The 20,746-nt window shown below is 49.3% G+C and overlaps 1 protein-coding gene across 2 annotated transcripts in view; it reads right to left on the bottom strand.

Annotated features, from left to right (window-relative positions):
• The window catches only part of SRGAP2 (SLIT-ROBO Rho GTPase activating protein 2), a 539,260-nt gene that overhangs the window by 202,748 nt on the left and 315,766 nt on the right, over nt 1-20,746 (bottom strand). For both annotated transcript variants that reach the window (XM_086923416.1, XM_086923417.1), the window contains one exon: nt 10,033-10,254. In XM_086923416.1, coding sequence (XP_086779542.1) covers nt 10,033-10,254 — 222 coding nt within the window. The remainder of the gene's footprint in view (nt 1-10,032; nt 10,255-20,746) is intronic.

Here is a 20,746-nt window from a genome sequence, read left to right on the forward strand (position 1 = left end):
CATCCCATGGGGCACTGTATTAAGAGGATAGTGACACGACTCCCTTGACTCATATATGCCCTAGAAAAATAAACTTATCACGTGCGCAGACAGACTACCTATGACCACAAGATGCTCCAGGTAGGGGTCTACCTCCGTACTACATGTTCTACTCATTTTACACCTTAGACTCATTAGACTCCCCATACGGGCATACCTAGGTTGACTGAAATCCTCCAGTCACTCTTGGTAGCTTTACCATTAACACACCTTTGGCCAGCTTCCTTGTGCACCATCAGGGAGACGCAAAATAGTTGCACATCACCGTTGGGGGACTTTAGAGAGTCATTTGTGCCAGAGCAACAATGCCATGCTCGGACCCTTGGAAATATCGATATGACTTAAGAACTTTTACATTGAAATGACGAGAGAAAGTATTGTAAATTCATTTACACATGAATACACGCCTGTTCTGCGAGTAACCTTTCCCATTCACAGTAAAATATTCCCCTCCCTCGGTTTCCCCACAATGATACTTCACTAGAGGGTGATGCATGATGTTCAAAAATGCAAGACGTTTGCCAATAAAACTTTGTTGAGGAAATTCAATTGGGATGATAGAGGTCAGCGTTACAGTGCGACGTTTGACGCTGTGTGTCACATGATCCCAATCCCTTGCTCCGATTGGTAGCCGCATACCGAATGACGTAGGCTCCACCACCACAAACTATAATGTGAAAACTATGTGCACAATCTTATCTCACCATACCGCACCATAGCTCTGTGAGATATAGTTGCAGTGCACATTAAGAAGAGCATGAGTGCATGAGCAATTCTGGAACAACGAACGCCTTGTGACTACATGATTATTGATCGTTTTTATTTGTGTATGTCTTTGTGTCTCTGTTCTTCCTTTCAGATAACTGCTGGGTCCCTACAAGGATCAGGTACCCGCAGGAACAGCAGGTTTTAATCATTTATTCCTGTTTTTTCACAACATGACCTCCTGGTTAGGGTGAGCCTTAGAGCGCTCATACCGCCAGGGTCTACCCACTGGTCCTGAAGAATGCCTAGCTAGTCGCAACATACAGGCAGAAACATGTTGACCACTCACAGTGAGACATAGCTGAAATATCTATCCAGCATATATACCGCTCACTTCGCTTTTAACCTTGCCTGGTTGGCCGATTAATACAATTATTTTTGGACACAACGCAGACACTTTTAAACTCATTTCACATTCACTTGCACTTGTAAATCATACAATATCAACCAGCTCCGCAGTAACTCTGGTGTTGAAGCACATTGGGGAGGTATTTGACCTTCCTGGTGGGGTCCGATGAGGAAGCATGTCACCAACTAGGTTGGTGAGTGAGGGCTTTCTAAAGAATCAAATTTGACTCTTTATGCTCGCTCTTCTCCTAAGAAGGCACACTCTTTTGTTGCTTTGACTACATTTTCAGGGGGATCAAGAGTGCTCCTTATAATAAATCCCCCTCTCTCTTGTTGTTTAATAACATCACAGTCCAGTCATGTCTAGCCTAATCAAGCTGTTCGCCCCCTCCCCCCCAGTCTTCGCATGCTTCATTGATTACTCAGCAGCCTTCTATGGGGATGAACAAAACATCCTCTAGTAGAAACTGGTGGGGTGGAACATCTGCATGACCCTACTGCTAGCCATTACATCATTGTACACAGGAACTTGGGTAAGGATACAACTTTACAGGGAGTCTGCTACAAAAATATTGCCACTGATCGGGGGCAAAAGCAGGGTTGTGTTTTGGCACCGCTACTATCCAACCTGTACACCACCGATCTGGGCCTGGCACTGCAAGGGGGATCCCTCGCCGCCCCAAAAATCGGGGACAAAAATATCCATCTAATGCAGTATGACGACTATCTAGTTCTTTTGGACCATACAAGAACAGGCCTCCAAAAAGTTGTCAAAGTCCTAGCTGAATTAAACATCAAAAACGAGCTGTCAGCTAATGCGAGCAAATCTAAAACTGATCTTTGGAAGCTGCCCAAAGAAAAAGCTCATTAAGTGCGTTTGGGTACTGAGCCTGGATTGTGTGAAAGTTACAATTACTACCTAGGCGCCTGGCTAAGCGAGACTGGCCGCCTTTCGCTCCACCTACATAAATTGTGGCTGAAAGGAAAGATGGTCACACACTCCCTTTGCAAGCTGCATGCCACTCTAGACAGCCCAACAACTACGGCTAGCTGAAGGGTACTTCGGGCTAAATTGCTACCATCACTTAATTATGCGCAACAGGCTTTCCCAGGAATGCTCGCAGCAGACCTAGAGAAAATACAATGTGCTGCCTATAAAAAAATATATTGTTTGCCAGCATCCACAAGAAACATCTTGATCCACCTTGAGTTCGCCCTCATCCAACAAAAATTAGATTAGCTGGCCACCTTAGCAAAATACTACCACCTGGCAACTATAGCCCCGGCTAACTCCATGAATGCTGTCATAAAAACCATTTTCACAAAACCAAACAATCCCTGGTCTACTAAACTTTCAGCAGCAAATGAGCTATTGCAGCTAGCCACGGTGAATTGGGACCCAAGAATAATCAACTATGTCACCATCAAATTAACTATAAAAAGGCAAATGTGTTTTTGCTTCTGCAAACTGGACATGGAATCCTTGCTGTCCGGGAATTCCACGAAACTCTGTGCCTTCCACAAGTCCTACAAACGACCAAGCGCTACCTCACGCAGGCCACAGGGAGTCAGGAATGATATCAGAATTTAGCAGCAAGACTGCATCCGCTTCCCATAAAAGAATTATATCCAACTTGGAAAACGCTTACAGATAACACTGAGTGTCGTCTATGTGACTATAGAATGGAGTCCCTGCCACATATACTCCTATGCTGCTTGGCTCTGCGGCAAGCCCACTGAATCTACCTCAGACCCACACTCCTCCAATTGGGCACTTGCACAGCAAAGGATGCAATTTGCCAGCTCTGCACCTTGGACACAGTGGAGGATATGGCCAATTTTGGCAATTTCATTCACCCAGCACGTTCACTCTTGAAAGAAAATATGGCACACAGAGAGTGACTAACAGTCTGACATGCTCCACTACATCAGAACCCCACCCGCAAGGACCACTTTTCCTTAGGGACTCAAAGGAACTATATTGACTTCCTAACCCTACTTGCCAACTACACAGCTGTGTACATACCCTTTCGCTGGTACGATTTTAAAGCTTGGTTCAAATTTTAATTCATGCTTTAGCCTTTAACTTTATATTGTAACGATTTTAAGTATTCACACAATAAACTTATTCATTCACATCTTATCACCATCTCTCAGAACAGCAAGCTCATGGGCTCTTCCCTCAGCTCCTGCCCGTCAGAGGTCGCTGCCAGGATGGACCTACACTGCTTGAAGCTGAATGGTGGGCAGTAGCGGCTGGTGACTTTTGAAAGTGGTGCGGCGGGTCCAGCCCGCCTCAGTCAGCGCGTAGCCGGGCGTGAAAGTCTGGTGGCCCCATGATGTTTTTACCCGCCCGCCATCCTCAAAATGCTGGCGCTGGGTCCAGCAGGTGGAATGAGGGACAAGCTGAGGAGCCCTCGCTATGTTGAAAGTGCTGCAGCTGCCATCCGTGGCCCTTCTCTGCACAAAGCTCCAAGTGTGAAGAGGCCATCCTCAGTCTTGGCCAGAGCACGCCCCCACCCTCAACCAGATATATTTAGAATAGGTTCAGGGCATCTTTAGATTTGAAAGTAGGCTAAAAGTATCGCTATTTGCTTTACTGGGGGAACCGGGAAACCGGGAAACCGGGGAAACCGGGAAACCGGGGAAACCGGGGAAACCGGGGAAACCGGGGAAACCGGGGAAACCGGGGAACCGGGGAAACCGGGAAACCGGGGAAACCGGGGAAACCGGGAAACCGGGGAAACCGGGGAAACCGGGGAAACCGGGGAAACCGGGGAAACCGGGGAAACCGGGGAAACCGGGAAACCGGGAAACCGGGAAACCGGGAAACCGGGAAACCGGGAAACCGGGAAACCGGGAAACCGGGAAACCGGGTTTGATCCTCGCGTGGGCTCAGCATCCTGTGATTCTGGGCAATTCACTTATCTCCTGTGCATACCAAAAATGAATGTGCCCTTGTGCTATGTAACTGGTGTCTGTGTAAAGCGCTCCGATACCTTCGGTCGAGTTCGCGCTATATACATCTGCAAAAATAAATAAATCAAAAGCACATTAAGTACTCCCTGTTTTTTTCAGCTTCATCACAGGGTTTCTCTCGGACCGGGTTGCAGGAAATACGAAACTAGCCAAGGAAGCAGTAGTTGAAATCCCGCCTCCTTTTGTCATAGGGGGACTGTATCAACAGTCATCCAGTCAGAGGAGGAGGTGGGATCCTAGAACTAGAAGAATGTTCTGAGCTTAGCTACGTCAGAGACCCGGGCGAGCCAAATATCCGACCGAAGTCCTGGCAAACCAGCTGCTTCAGGTAGCGTCTGCTTGCCCTCACTCCTGCTTCACAGACACACTCTGCACATGAGTGACTTGGGCGATATTGAGAACGGACGTCCACCACACATGCGCAGGGTGTGTGGTGCCTGCTGCACTGCTACCAGAGTGCTGCAGCCTCAGACCACCAGTCTCATTTCAATCTCTTTCTCCTTCTTCCGAGACTGGTGGTGCTCCGCCCAATACGCCGTCATGCAGGAACTGCGCCTGATGCTGGAATGATGGAGGTATTGGTCCTAGGCAGGCACTTCAATATCTGGCCCAATGCATGGTGCCCTAATAGCTTTACTACCTCCCAAGCCCACGGTAAAACATTTTGGCATCTGGTTTGATGAAAAACTCCTTTAATGTCCAGATTAATGCCCTCTCAGGAAAATGTTTTGGGATATTGAGAGCTATGAAGCAAATTCTTCATCTCTTACCTGAATCTGCCCAGTAATCTGTAGTCCAGGCACTAGTCATATCCAGGCAGGACTACTGTAATGTCCTCTACTTGGGCGTATCTCAGTCCCATTTGAACAAGCTTCAACGGGTCCAGAACGCGCATGCTAGGGCCCTGCACAGACTCCCCAAGCGGGCCTCCATTAGCACCGCTCTGAGAAAACTACACTGGCTGCGAGTGAAGCAAAGAGTTAAGTTCAAGGCTCTATGCTACTGCTACATGGCTCTGGCCTCTAAAGGCCACACGTATGATTACTCCTTATTTTCTGACTAGATAACTGAGATCGGCAGACACAAATCAGGCCATCATCCCCAAATTCAAAAGAGCCAGAACTTGAGGCAGTGCCTTCAGTCATCTTGCACCAAAGATCTTGTACTCTCTCCTGGCTAGAATCTGGCCATCTCCTTCCGAAACTCTTTTCAGGAAGAAAATTAAGACCTGGGTCTTCAGAGCGGGTTAAAACCTCTCCAGCTGTAAGGGTAACTCGTTTCTCTCTCTGAAATCTGTATCCCAGCACTTGGACTCTTTGCAAGAAGTTGCCTTACGCTTTAAAAGTCACACTATTGTTACTGAATTGTTTAGTAAAAAGTTGTAAGTATTGCATAAAAAACATGCACTAGGCCCTAAATCTGTTATTCTGTATGATAGAACATTGGCTATGAAGCTTGGTATCACCCAAAGCTCAAACACCCCACGGCATTTGGAGGAAGTGGTTTAAAGAGGGTTAGTTCTGGTTTATAACCACGAGATGTCACACAGGTTGACGCAATAGTTACAGTCCCTGTACCAGTGAAGCTTAATGATTCATTATGAACCTCAATGGGGTTTGAAAAAATGTATACAGAGCAACTGAAAGTTGCGCCATTTAATTTTTTTCAACTCGAATTTCCCTTTGAAAGCTCAGATTGAAAGAAGACAACTACTTGCAAGACAGTCCATCAAGTATTTAAAGACATGCCTTTACATATTACCAAATTTTACTCAACAGGGAAGATATATGTGGTCCTGTCCGGGGGCCTGGTTTAACACTACTCCCTCGTTTCTGGTATCATTAAATGAAGCAGAGACGGACCAGGGTTTGTCCGCATGCAGATATAACAGTCTGGGCCTGGGATCACTTGTACAGTTATAAAAATGTATGTTTTCAAAAACCTTGCAAATCTTTCCCCTGGAGCATCTTTTAGAAACTATTTTCAAACCAGCGTTGTTTACAAGCAAGGAAGACTGCGGAGGGTAAAGTTCACATCCAAGAAGCAACTCTTCCTACTCCAGAAAAAACAAAAGATCCCCTGCTACTCCAACCCCCTCCCCCCTCGTGACCGAAGGGGGAATAAGAAAACATCAAATTTCCGGGCAAACACAGCCACGCAGAAGAACATGCTCACCGAGCTGGGGAAGCTCGGCTTTAAGTTAATTTTTTCTGTTTTTTTTTCTTTTGTTGATAAAGAGTCTTCGCATTTTTTTTCTTATCAGATGCCCTAGAAATCTGCTGCTTTGTTTCACTGTGTACCACAAAAGGTTTTTCCATTAGATTTTGATTATTGAATAGCTTCTTTTGTAACTAGACAATTTGTGCTTTATCAAAACACCAAATACATTTTTTTTGAGTCAATTTGATTATCACGAAAAAAATCAATTGATGACAAAACAAATTAGTTTTGTTAGGAATCAATTGCTTTTAGTGAATCGATTTGTTTTGCGCTACTTCAAACTGAATGTATCATTTAGGTGAAATGTAGTGCGTCATTCGCAGCAAAACACATTTGTGACCATACCTGACTAACCAGCTTGTTAACTAATCAAATTCATCCAACCCTATCCTTTCAAATTCATGTGCATTTACCAACACAGACAGCCTAACCCAAAGGACATCATATAAGGAAATAAGAAACTTTTCAAAAAAATATTTTTTGGGGGTACTTTGTTTTGATAGTATACAGTGTTTTCTTCGAAGTCCTTGCTCTCGCATTCAGATCTTCTGGAGAGTCAGACTGGCAAGGGTAGCGGGTATTCTAAGCCAAAATCCTGAGATCGCAGGGCAACACGTGCAATGACGAGAGCGCAGATTACCAAGTGGTCCTTCCCCATCATGGACGATCATAGCTAAGTGGTCATTAGTGCATGGTAATGATACATACCTCCACCTATCTCCCAAAGGAAGCTATACGATAACTGCCCCATAAGGCATAGTGTCTAACTATTACTTGTTGTAAAATCGAAAGTATAATATTAGTGAAACTAACCAATCAACCATATAGTATCCAAATGGTGTTTATGGCTTTCGATTCTTTAACCAAAAGAAGGATTTTCCGCTCCGCCCATTTCACTGCCAGAGCCTTTTCTCCAGTGCAGCTCACCAGGGTCTCTAGATATACCTGCTTTATCCCTAGTATTTTCTGTAGTTTATGGCCAGGCTTAATTTTCTTTTGTATGCAATTGTTACAATAACTTCAAGTGGTTCATGCATAGATATACTGACTATTACCAAAGATGGTAATGGTATATCATCACAATTGGTTCTTTCTGTTTCTGAACGGGTATAGTGATTAGGCGTAAGAGTCTTCCTTAAAAGTTTTCATTTGAGCAAAAACCTCCCGTTGTAGAGTATTAAAAAAAACAGCATGCAGTCTAATGATTGAGCGAATAAAAGCCAAATCATAAGACAACATACATCAGCCCCCACACAGAAAAATACATTTTTCAAGAGAACCAAAACATGGACTGAAACACACAAGGGCAGGAGTAAGAGTTCCGATTCTCAAAAACCGCTTGAGTAAGCCTGGCAGCCTAGATATGAGGAGACGTAACTCTTATGGGAATGAAGGGGTAAAGAATCCCAGGGCTTGCCATCAGTCCCAATCGCGAGGGGGCTGAAGTCCAGAGGTCCTCCTGCCCAGCTTGAAGTGAATGTGGCGATAACGCATATGATAACAGATCACGAGCAATGGGGGCTTGTATTCTGAGCTTCGAAAGCAGGAAAAGGAGCTTTCCTTATAGGTCACTCCTGTCATGGAGCCATGTCAACTCAACCTGGCTTGGCTGCTGGCCCGAGTAGATAGTGAAGGTCAAGTCCTTCTGCAACACAGAGGGGCTTGCATATTCAGACATGCCAAGGGCGCATACATGAGCTTTTGAGAAAAGACACATGCCATGACTGGGGATATCTTAGGACAGGGATTGTCCTAAGATATTGTGAATAAGGTACTTGTAATACTTCTCTGAAGCTCACTGCATGATAACTTCTTTCTAAGTACAATGCACTGGAATTTAACTGGTCATCAAATATACACCCCATGTTGCAGGTCAAGGGGTAAAAGACAACACCAGGGTGCTTCCCTAAATCGCATGGTCAGGCAGAGCTCTCACTGAACCTAGCAGACAGGCCCACTGCGGAGAAGGCTGAAGAAAAGGCCAATGTACGTCCATTGCCTCCTCACACTAAAACGGGGAAGACCACAGAACGTTGGAGGAAGGACGATATGGTCTGCAATGTATAGGTCGCTTAAGGAAACAGTCACCAGGCAGAATATTAAATACTGTCCTGCATTCAGAGTCCATCCGAAGATGGAAACAGGAACGTTTTGCCTCTCTGTTGATTTAGAAAAAGTGTAGTCCTGCAGCATCAATAATGTCAGTGCTGGAGATTAACAACAGTGGGTTGACTTGTAATTTGAAAACAGAGAAAATCAGAATATTAAAAAAACGACAACAAAAATCAAGTAATATACAAACAAGCATTGGCAAAGCAAATAGGTCTCGCTTATAAAAAAGATCTAATGGCTTTGCCAATGTTTTTTTAGCCATGCTGTAAAAGATGTGATGTGGCCACCGAGTTATGTTGGCGGCGCAAGCATTAGTTCACCATGAATGCACAGTTTCAAATGGATATATATATATCTACCTGTTTTCATCTACTAATCTGAGATGGACAGGTAAACAAAAAACAAAAAGTAGTACAAAAGCACGCTTTTAAAACTTAGTGTGAAACTGCTTTAAAGAAAGTACGTTTTAACGGAAGCCTGAGTGGGGTGGCGAGGGGGTGGGGACGAATCAACAGGTCAGCCATCCTTTACAAAGTAAGCAAATAAGAGTGACAGTAAACCAACCAAAGGTTGCAAACCTCTGTACGTCTTGGTAAGCCTGCAAGCTAGCGCTGTCTGGTCGGCTCAACAAAAAAGATTAGAAACAAGTCCATTTTGTCACTGTATTGATTTTTGAACATTCACACTGGATGAACAAATATGGCCACAAATTGTAACTCTCCCACAGATCTTTGTTTATGGCGATGTGAGCACAACTCTTTCCTGTTATCCTTCGTAATGCACCCAATGATAAGCTGGAAGCTTTGCTTTCAGATTTCAGCAGCTGAACATTTATCTGGTATATGTATGTGAATACGGCTCAGTATCGACTTTCCTTTTCCTCCAATACTTTCATGACCAACGTCAACTAACCTAGTCCTCCTTATCAGAGTTGTCTCCTCCCTATCTGGAAATTCAAGAATAGTGGTGACCGGACTATGTCACTCTTGCCTATTTCTTTTATTGCTCTCTCCCCCTTCTCTCCATTGCATATTTACCTACCATGCTGTATTTTTGTTCTGTGGTTTGCTTCCTTACTTCCTACTATGTAATGTAATATCCTTCTGCTGTTTACTGTGTGTTTGTAAAGCGCTCGGATACCTACGGGTCAAGCTAGTGCTATATAAAACTTTAAATAAATCAATAAATAAATGCTTTCCCCATTGTCTCATCACTAAACCATGTGATAGGCAGGCGAAAATATTAAAAGTAACTTGGAAAAGGCGCTGACAAAGACTCTGCTACAAATGTGCTCCAGTACAACAGACCCATTCAGACTTTAAGGATAACCACAGACTATTTCAATGGTTTCCATTTAATTTCACTGTATGAAAATATTTTTAAGTGGCCATCATGAAAATCTGACATGGATCCGGCTCTCTAGTGCAGATATTGGATCCCTGAATTCTACCCCAATCATAGCAGTTTGTAGTCTGCACCCACATATTTCTTGTGCGAGGATGTGAGTGACAAGGAGACATGGTTTTCCGCCAATCACAAGCTTGGAAAGATGAAGAGAACAGAACTGACCTCGTCCCCCATGTGGGGCTGGAATTCGAACTTCATGGGCGGGCAGAAGACATTGTTGCTCATCTCCATCAGGCGCTGCTTGTCGCTGTTGGCATCCAGGTTGTCCACAGCGTGCTCGAGGGTCTCAAGCCCCTCATGCTTTGACTGCTGGCAGCTGGACTCGGAGGAGAGGTAGGTGCGCAGCGCCCGGTTCAGGCTGGCGTGGTAGCCCAAGTCACAGCACTGCAGGAATGAGAGAAGGGAGAAAGGTATGACACATGCTACTGACTCTGGAAACCTTTTTCTAATGAAGGAAGTAGCTTCCTTTGGCTCTTCCCAACCCTGCTTGGAACTCTTCTCTTATTTAGGCATCCTTCCACTTTACACAGAAGCTGGATGGGTATGGAGGGAGGGTGGAGGGGTGGATCATTAACTGGATAATACCTACAGAAGAGGCTGAAGGGCGGTGGTAGAGCCAGGCACATGACACGCCCCTCCCCCGACCTGTGACAGACTCACCCACCCCCGCTCTTTCAGCAACCCAGAAGAATTCACCATATCTTGACAACTCAAGACTTCTTCTACCCCACCAGGTCTCTCTTCCATGAGGTATGGACATGCTCCTCCTCCAAGACTCTTCCTTTCCCTCCATAGATTCCAACATTTTTTCTCTTTGCAGCCTCCCCTTAATTTCATTTTCTCTGCTCAACTTGAACTCCAAATTAGATATGTAATCTACCACATTTCTGTTTTTGCAACCTCACTCGCTGAAACATTCATTCTTTCCTTTGATTCTCTCATGCTTTCTGCTCAGCTCTACCCACCTAAAAGGTCTTTGGCCTCCAGCATATAATCATCAGCTACTTTCGCGTGATGTCCTGTTTGTTAGCCTTCATTTATGGCGTCAATGTTCTAATTTCTGTAAACCAGAGCTTTACTTTCCTGCACAATGACAAGAGGTTGGACTTATCTTAGAAGAAGGGTGAGGACAAACACGGAGAGGAGAGCCTCATAGGGACCCGTCTCAGCATCTGCTTTTAAGAACTGCCGGTGCTGAGTACCGGCAGGACCCGGCCCGCCTTCAACCTTCTGCTGCCCAGTACACACTGTGTAGCCTTGTCGCTTTCTATGCACCTGGACTTTAATTTCTGGCAATCTACAATCGAAATGCACCAACTGTGCAGAATGTTATTGATTTACAATGGGGCCAGCACATCAAATCAGCCCCTGGGCAAGATTGGTGGTGGTAATGTCCTTGCTGGGTGTGGTTCTGTGGTGTTGCCGGAGTATAATTTCAGTTCCTGTACTGATGTCCCATTTTAGGTCTGCCTTTGGTATAAGGACTGATTTCTGGGAGTGTGTCAGTTTCACATCAAAAACCTTTAATAAAGCCACTGACTGGAGTTTAGGTTTCTGAGGAGATTCCATAGTCGGTGTCAAGTTTTTGTGGAGAGATGTCACAGAAGCCGGGACACTCTGGGTACAGAGCGCCAGCAGTCTGTGGCTTGGATCCAGAAATGACACATCCGCACCCCACAGGAAGACAGAATTTTGCATAGATATGATTTTTTGAAAGACTATTAAAACGTAGATTAAATTGACCCTAATTGTGCCTTTCAATTCAAAGCTAAGCTCTTATTTTTCATTATTATTTCAATAGAAAAAACCACAGTACTGGAAACGATTATACTCCAACTTATTTCCAGCGCTCTAGTATTTGGTATTAATATTCCCCAACTGAATAGCACTCATTTCATAAACCACAAAATCAGAGCTATGCGCATTGTCCATCTCAGCAGTAAACTCCAGCCTGGTTTTCGGAACAGCCAAAATAAATATGAATGAGAAAAATGCACACATTAATTTTACCGAAGATTATTTTCTCTCTTGTGGCTTATTCAAAAACCGGACTGGATTTTACAATTTCTTGGGATGACACGGCCGGCCCTAACCGGAGAGATGAAAAGTGAATGTGCCGGCCAGGGTTCCCACCTGTGATCTGCAAGGATGGAACCCCCCCACTACACACACACAAGCTACCCTGTTTGTTAACAGAGAAAACTTTGGCTGACGTGCTCTACACGCCATTCCAGCTGACACAGCTTGGAAGAACATAGGTCCTGAAACAAATACTTGTTTACATTCTGCAATATGCCTTCTCATTGCAATCAACAAAATCCATGGGGGTGGAAAAAGGGAGAACCCTGAACAGCATATTTCACCCGTTAAATATTTTACGATGGCACGAAACGCCATATTCATAAAAAGTGTGTCAGCCATGAGCCGCAGCGAGGTTAGATAAATGTTTGATGGGAAAGGTCTCTGGAGAAATCGCATTTTTAATCAGGATTTAATGATGGCGCATCGGAACACTTTCTTCCAGACGGACCAGTTAACCTCTTTAGAGCCAGCAGGTCTGCATTTAGTACAGTCGCCGGGGGCCACAGAAACAGAAACTGAGAGAAGGGCAGAGGCTGGGAAAGGAGAAAGAACACTGGAATAACAAAGAAAAAATGGAAAATAAAGGGGGATCAGTACATACCAGCACGATAAAGGGACATCTTTCGTTTTTACAGTTGCATGGCCCAGTGCATAAGAGCAAACCCTTCGCACCCAACACATCATAGTCGAGAAAGCGGTTAGAAGACGTACCGATTGTTAGCCATGTATATGAGATAGAGGTGCGTTTGGAGCCATGAAAGTCCAAGCAATAAATAAAGATGCATTTAAATGATGTATTAATCGGGGCGTGGCTCAGCACGGATCAATAATGGCCGCTTAGTCCGTGAGCTCCTCGGCCCAAGTGCACCTTTGTCTATACTGTGATACCATCTGGCGGTCTTTCGTGCAGCCCCTGACACCTGTGGGCTTGTGGAGCCCCTCGGACTTGCTCCAGTGCCTAGGGATCGCTGTTCCGTGACGATCCGGCCTCCAGGTGCTGTGGGCCTGCACGGGGCCTCGAGACTGGGACCCGAGGGAGCGGAGCAGGCCCGGCAGTGACTCCTCCCGGCCCGCCCTCCTACTGCGGCAGAGCCACAACTGCTGAAGCGGCCTGCCAGACGTTGACCCAGTGACTCGGGTCGGAGCTACGGGCCACGGTGATGACTGAGGCACCCGGCGTTGAGATCCGGAGGAGCGGTCAAAATGAGCGGCGTCACCGCAGCCGCAGGTTGAGACGTGCCGGCCGCGAGTTTGGAGGCAGCAGCAGCGCTCGGGTTGGGGCCTCTCCCTCCCCCCCTCAATCAATCAATCAATCAATCAAAACATTTATATAGCGCACTACTCACCCAGAGGGTCTAAAGGCGCTAGGGGAGGGGGATCCGCTACTGCTCGAACAGCCAGGTCTTGAGCTGCTTCCTGAAGGCGAGGTGGTCCTGGGTCAGGCGGAGGTGGGTCGGGAGGGAGTTCCATGTCTTGGCGGCGAGGTAGGAGAAGGACCGTCCCCCTGTGGTGGCTCTTCGGATTCGGGGGACGGCGGCGAGGGCGAGGCCGGTCGATCGAAGCTGGCGTTTGGGAGCGTAGAAGTTGGAGCGGCTGTTGAGGTATCCTGGTCCTTGGTTGTGTAGGGCTTTGTGAGCGTGGGTGAGGAGACGGAAGGTGATTCTCTTGTTGACCGGGAGCCAGTGCAGGTCTCTTAGGTGTTCGGAGATGTGGCTGCGACGGGGGATGTCCAGGATGAGTCGTGCTGAGGCGTTCTGGATCCGCTGAAGTCTCTTCTGGAGTTTGGCGGTGGTTCCTGCGTAGAGGGAGTTGCCGTAGTCAAGACGGCTGGTGACGAGGGCCTGGGTGACCGTCTTCCTGGTCTTGGTGGGGATCCACCGGAAGATCTTACGTAGCATGCGCAGGATGTTGAAGCACGACGAGGAGACGGCGTTGACTTGTCTGGTCATGGAGAGGGAGGAGTCCAGGATGAAGCCTAGGTTGCGTGCGTGGTCTGTTGGTTTGGGTGCGCTGCCTAGGGCGGGGGGCCACCAGGAGTCGTCCCAGGCGGAGGGTGAGGATCCCAGGATGAGGACTTCCGTCTTGTCCGAGTTCAGTTTCAGGCGACTGTTCATCATCCATTCGGCTACCTCTTTCATCCCTTCGTGGAGGTTGGCTCTGGCGGTGGCGGGGTCGTTGGTGAAGGAGAGGATCAGCTGGGTGTCGTCGGCGTAGGAGATGATGTTGAGGTTGTGCTGGCGTGCGATGTCTGCGAGGGGGCTCATGTAGACGTTGAAGAGGGTTGGACTGAGCGAGGAGCCTTGAGGAACGCCGCAGATGACTTCGGTGGCTTCAGATCTGAACGGGGGGAGGCGAACTCTCTGTGTCCTTCCGGCAAGGAAGGAGATGATCCACTCCAGTGCCTTCTCCTGGATTCCGACGTTGCTGAGTCGCTGCACTAGTGTACGGTGGCAGACAGTGTCGAAGGCCGCGGAGAGGTCTAGGAGGATGAGGGCTACTGTTTCTCCGTTGTCAAGCAGGGCTCGGATGTCATCGGTGGCTGCGATCAGGGCGGTCTCGGTGCTGTGGTTGGCCCAGAAGTCAGACTGCGAGAGGTCGAGGGATCCGTTCGTCTCGAGGAAGGCGGCCAGCTGCTTGTTGACGGTCTTCTCGATGACTTTTGCAGGGAAGGGGAGCAGCGAGATGGGGCGGTAGTTCTTGAGGTCGGTGGGGTCGGCTGATGGCTTCTTTAGTAGAGCGCTGAGTTCGGCGTGCTTCCAGCTCTCCGGGAAGGTAGCGGTGTCGAAGGAGGTGTTGATGATGTCCCGCAGGTGGGGTGCGATGACAGCATCGGCCTTGTTGAAGACATGGTGAGGGCAGGGGTCGGTCGGAGATCCGGAGTGGATGGAGTTCATCGTGCGGATGGTGTCTTCGGTGCTGATCTGGGTCCAGGCGCGGAGGGTGGTGGTGGGGGGCGATCGTTCAGTCGTGGCGTGCGTCGGTTGAGTGCTGAAGCTGTTGTGTATGTCCGCGATCTTGTTGTGGAAGTAGGAGGCGAGGGAGTTGCAGAGGTCTTGCGAAGGGGTGATGTCGTGGTTTCCGGCGTTGGGGTTGGAGAGCTCTTTAACGATGCTGAAGAGTTCCTTGCTGTTGTGTGCGTTGTTGTCCAGTCGTTCCTTGAATGCAGTTTTCTTGGTTGCGTGGATGAGTTGGCGGTGTTTTCGGGTGGCGAGCTTGAGGGCAGTCATGTTGTCCGGTGTTGGGTCTCTGAGCCAGGTTCTCTCGTGGGCTCGGCAGTTCTTCTTGGAGCTCTTGAGTTCTTCGGTGAACCATGGGGCTTTCTTGCTGCCGGGTCTGCTAGGCGGGGTCCTCAGGGGGGCGAGGTCGTCAGCGCAGTCGCTTATCCACTTCGTGAGGTTGGTGGCCGCTTGGCTGGGGTTCGTTGCGCTGGTGGGTGGGTTCTTGCTCAGGGAAGTCGCGAGCTGGTCGGCTGTGATCTTGTTCCAGCTTCTGCGTGCAACCTGTTGTTGGTGGTGGTGGATCGTGGTCCTTCTGAAGCTGAAGTGGACGCAGCTGTGGTCCGTCCAGTGGAGTCCGGTGGCGTGGCTGAAGGCGATGTCCTTGCTGGATGAGAAGACGGGGTTGAGTGTGTGTCCGTTGTAGTGGGTGGGGGTGGTCCCCAGCTGCTCGAGTCCGAGGTTAGCCAGGTTGTCCAGCAGGGTGGTGGTGTTGCGGTCAAAGTTGTTCTCCAGGTGGAAGTTGAGGTCCCCGAGGAGGATGTAGTCAGCGGAGAGGAGTGCGTGCGGGCTGATGAAGTCGGCAATGTCTTTGCTGAATTGTGTGCGTTGTCCCGGGGGTCTGTAGATGAGGGTGCCTCTGAGGGTGGTCTTGGGGTTGATGTGGACCTGGAAGTGAAGGTGTTCGGCTGTTGTCAGGGTGTCGTCGGTGTTGGTCGTGATGCGGATGGTGTTCCTGTGGACGATGGCGATGCCTCCTCCGGTCTGGTTGATGCGGTCCCTTCGGATGATCTTGTAGCCGTCTGGGATGGCGATGGCGATGTCGGGTGCTGAAGAGGGGTTCATCCAGGTTTCCGTGAGGAAGGCGACGTCTGGTGAAGTGGTGTCGAGCAGGTTCCAGAGCTCGACGGCGTGTCTGTGGACGGAGCGGGTGTTGAGCAGGATGCACTTCAGGTGGCTGCTGTTGTTGCTCGTCTTGGTCTTGGTGGGTGCGGGGGTAGTGCAGGTCCGGATGCAGGTGAACTCGCAGGAGCGGCAGCTGAAGGGTCCGTGGGTGCGTCTCGGGGTGGCTCGGTAGTATCCCAGGAATCGGCCGGTGTTGAGTGCGTTGAGGGTGGCGGCGTCGTAGGTCCGTCGGGTCGTCTTGCTTCGGCGGGGGCCAGGGGTCCTGGCACTGGGCGCGGTCCAGGCGCGGACGGGCGCAGACGGGCTTACCTTTGGCGCACCTTCGGCGCTCAATCGGTGCTCCCGCTGCGCGGTCGCTGAGGGGGCGTCATAAGAAGGGAGCCGGGAGGGCGGGTCAGCTGGGGGGCGGGGTCGTGGTAGCCAATCGTCTGGCGTGGGGGCGGGGCCGCAGGCAGCGGCTGGAAAAAACGGGTGCAGGCAAGCGGGCGGCCCAGCGGCGGCTGGGGCGCTGCAAACGGCGTCGGCTCAGCGGCGATGTGCTCGGGCAGCAGGGGGCTCAGGAGCAGGAGAGGAGCGTGGGGGCGACCAGGCCGAAGGCGCAGTGGTCTCACTTTGGTAACGGACCCAGCGGACAACAGAACACAGCGGTCTGCACCTGATGGTGGGACGGAGGCGCACGGAGAGGTGATACGTGCCCTGATAATAAAGAGGTGGGATCCGGCCTCTCCACAGTGCAACTGGATGGTGGCCATTGGGAGAATTGACGTGGCAGGTGGTGCAGGTTGAGCAACATCTACATGACCAGATAGCAACATGCATCCCCTCTCTTCCTCCATTCTCGTGACTGACCCACTATGATATTGGAGGGGGTGGTTTCAGCCTGGAGTGGACAAGGGGTGCCTGGTATCGAAACGTGGAGCTCTAGTAGTGGTGACTTGGCGGAGATCCCTGGCAGGGCCTGTTTTCCAGCAAAAGGGGACATTGTACATCAACCACATATCGAAGGAGGTGGGCGGCGGGTGAGAGAGACACTCCGAGTTGTGGTGTGATAAAGGGTGCTGGAGGTGAGATAGCCCTAGTGGAGCCTGCCCATTGACTGCAACCTTATTGATATTGGCCTGAGGAGCTTTCCCGCCCCCGCAGCACGGTGCGCTACAGAGTGATACTTATTGAGGCTCCTGCCCTGGACCCGGAACTGCACAATACGTGGGAAGACTCGGTAACACCTTTGTTAATTTGTACCAGACCGAGCTGGTGTGATGGATCGCGTCAAGGGCGGAAGCGCCAGTGGATCTAAATCAGTCCAGACGAACAAACTGGATTGTTACACGATCACTAAAGACCCCCGCGGGGCAGGCAATCCGAAGAGACGGCGAGGGGGAGCCCCGATAGGGAGGAGCAGGAGCTCTCCCTGAAGGACGTGATGGACACCATCACGGGGGTGAAAACTTCACTGGAACGCAAAATGGACTCCATGGCCATTGACATTATTCTCATCAGGGCAGACATGGGGAATCTCATTGAGAAGGTGAAGCAAGTTGAAATAACACCCGCTAGCCTGGTGGACGACGTCACGCAATTACAAAAAAAGGTAAGTAATCTTCAGGACTTCCGTAATTCAATTGACCTTAAGCTGGATGACTATGAAGGCCGCCTCCGTCGTAATAACCTCCGTATCCTAGGAGTGCCGGAGAGATCAGAGGGACAGGCTCCCGATTTGTTTGAGGACCTCATTCTCAGCCACCTGCAGCCAAAGGACCTCAGCAAGTTCTTTGTGATAGAACTGGCACATAGGGTCCCGGGCAGCGTCCCGAGCCAGGCGCTCCCCCGCGGCCCATGCTGGCTCGAGTCCTGAACTATCGTGACAGGGATACAATCCTCCAGAACTCGAAAGCCAAAGCCTCGCTCAGGTATGAGAATGCAACTATTTCCCTTTTCCCTGACATTCCCACCGAGAGTAGAAAAGCAGAGGAGATCTTTCCTGTCGGTCAAACGTGACCTGAGGAAGAGAGGCCTGAAGTACTTGATGCTGTTCCCAGTCCGCCTCAGGGTCGAGGCGGAGGGATGAACTTGGTTTTTTGATCAGCCAGAGGCAGTGGCGGAATGGATTGACTTTCAAGGGACTCAGGCCCCGGCGGATCGTGGAGCAGGTGAGAATGCAGACAGTCAGCCATCCTGAGGCGGAGGCCTAGCGGACATTCGGTTTGCACGCATGGGGGAACTCTTGTTGTTGCGGGAGGGCTGGGGGGATGTGGGACTCATGAGCGTTAAATAAGTGGTCTGCATATGGCTTTACAGTTGGACGAATTCAATGTTATAAGGACAAAATATGATCTGTACTTGGGGCACGGGCTTGGAGCTCGCGCTTTGATACCTCCATCCTTACTCTTTCTTTGAATTTTTATGACGATAGACACTCTGCAATTTTTGATAGGCAGTTTGAAGCCCATAGGGCAGTGCAGCGGGGTGGGGTGGGGGAGGGAGTTGCGGAGGGAGTTGGGTAGGGTTGTTTGGTTCCCCTGTTGGGTGGTTTGTTGGTCACATCAGCACGATATTCAGGTCGGACAGAGGAACTTCAGAGGACTTTTAATTGTACTGTGTAGATGATGGTGGGTAGGGAAGTAAAGGTTCTTAGCTGGAACGTCAACGGTTTGGGGGACAAGATCAAACGGAGTGTAGTTCTTCAGTATGTCAAGAGACAGGCTCCAGATGTGGTCCTGCTTCAGGAGACCCATCTGGTTGGCAACTCGTGCAAAGCAATGCATAGAATGGGTTACAAATTAGTTGCGCACTCAGGGTTCACATCGGGATCCAGAGGGGTGGGTATTTTGATTCGAAACTCGTTTCCATTGGCAGTGACCTCCACTTGAGAAGACGAGAGAGGCAGGTACACTGGGGTCACAGGCATGTGGGAAGGTCAAAGCATTACACTCCTATCTATTTATGTTCCTCCTGGGTTGCAGGGCACGACATTTGCTGATCTGGGAGCGTTCCTACTCGCCATCCCAGAGGGACTTTTAATCCTTGGAGGCGACTTTAACGCAGTCGTCTCTGGTATATTAGACAGACATCCCCAGTGGGAGACGGGGCGGTCGGCGAGACTTCGCAGACGCAATGGGACTGGTTGATAGTTGGAGGTTGTACTGCCCGGATCAAAAGCAATACACATTTTACTCTGGGGCACACCACAGTCTCTCGAGGCTCAAATACTGCCTTTTCCCTGCCTCACAGGCCTCTAACATAGCAGAAATTGGACAGTTGGCCAAAGGCATCTCGGATCACTCTCCGTTATGGGTCCACATGATCATGAATCGGGGCACTGCAGGGAGGGTAGCCCCCGTCAACCCTTGGTATCTGCGTGAACCTAAGATCTGTAAAGGCCTCGTCGCCACTCTAAATGAATACTTCATAAATAACGAAGGGTCAGTATCCTCTTCTCAGTCCTTGTGGGAGGCGTTTAAAACTGTTGTCAGGGGACAGGCTCGGTCATTAATAGCAGGCTCTAAAAAGAGAAACAAAGGGAGGTGGCGGAACTGGAAGCTGAAATCTGCAAATTGGAGAGCGAGTTGGAGTCGGGGATAACGCAGGCTAAACTGCACTTATTAAGCTTGAAGCAACATGACTACAAAGCACTGTTCTCAGACAGGGCTAAAGCTCTCAGAGGGGAACAACAGGGCCGGCTGTATGATCTGGGAGATAAGGCTGGGAAGCCTATTGCATGGCTGGATAAGAGAGAATGGGCGAGCAGACTTGTCCCGGAGCTCCGGCCGGGGGAGGGGGAAATCGCTTACTGAACCACAGGCAATAGTCGATAAATTTGCTGACCATTTTAAGACAGTTTATAAATTGGTCTCCCCCCACTCGGAGTCGGACTCTCAGGTGCTACTCCGGGACATCACACTACCCAGTCTTTCCCCTGAAGATCGTGACTATATGGATAGCCCATTCGCCGCGGACGAAATTGCCCAAGCAAACCGTTGCTAAACTCTGGTAAGGCACTGGGTCCCAATGGGCTTCCTATTGAATTGAATTGAATTTGAATTTAAAATATTTATAGAGCGCAACATTCACCTGGCGGTTTCTTGGCGCTGTGAAGGGAAGGTACCAGAGGAGAAAGATGACAACCACAAACTCAAGAAGGTGGAAGCAGTTTTACAGAGAGAAAGCCTGTTTAAAAAGAAAAGTTTTAAGGTCTTTCCGGAAGGGAAGATAATGCGTGGCCGATCTTAGATGGTCGGGGAGAGAGTTCCAGAAGGTGGGTGCCAAGGTAGAAAAATTGGCCCTTTCCCACTTTTTGCGCTTATAGCGAGGGACCAGCAGGAATGACTGTGACGAAGAGCGCAGCTCTCTGGTGGGGGTGTACTCCCTGATCAAGGAGGAGATGAAGGCGGGAGCCGAGCCCTATTGTGCCTGGAAGACCATACAACCTATTTTAAATAGGGCTCGCTCCCTAACAGGCAGCCAATGAAGCGCCTTCAATAAAGGGGTTGAGTGGTGGGAACGTGATAGGCCATAAACTAATCGAGCCGCCTGGTTTTGGACCAGCTGGAGTTTCTGCAGACTGTACGCCGGAATGCCTTTGTAGAGGGCATTCGCGTAGTCCAGCCGGTGTATCACCAAGGCGGACATGATCAGCTTAAGTGCCAGGGGAGAAAAAAAGCGGGAGACAGTGC

This window comes from Lissotriton vulgaris, chromosome 5, assembly GCF_964263255.1.
Source record: "Lissotriton vulgaris chromosome 5, aLisVul1.2, whole genome shotgun sequence".
Classification (NCBI taxonomy): Eukaryota; Metazoa; Chordata; class Amphibia; order Caudata; family Salamandridae; genus Lissotriton; species Lissotriton vulgaris.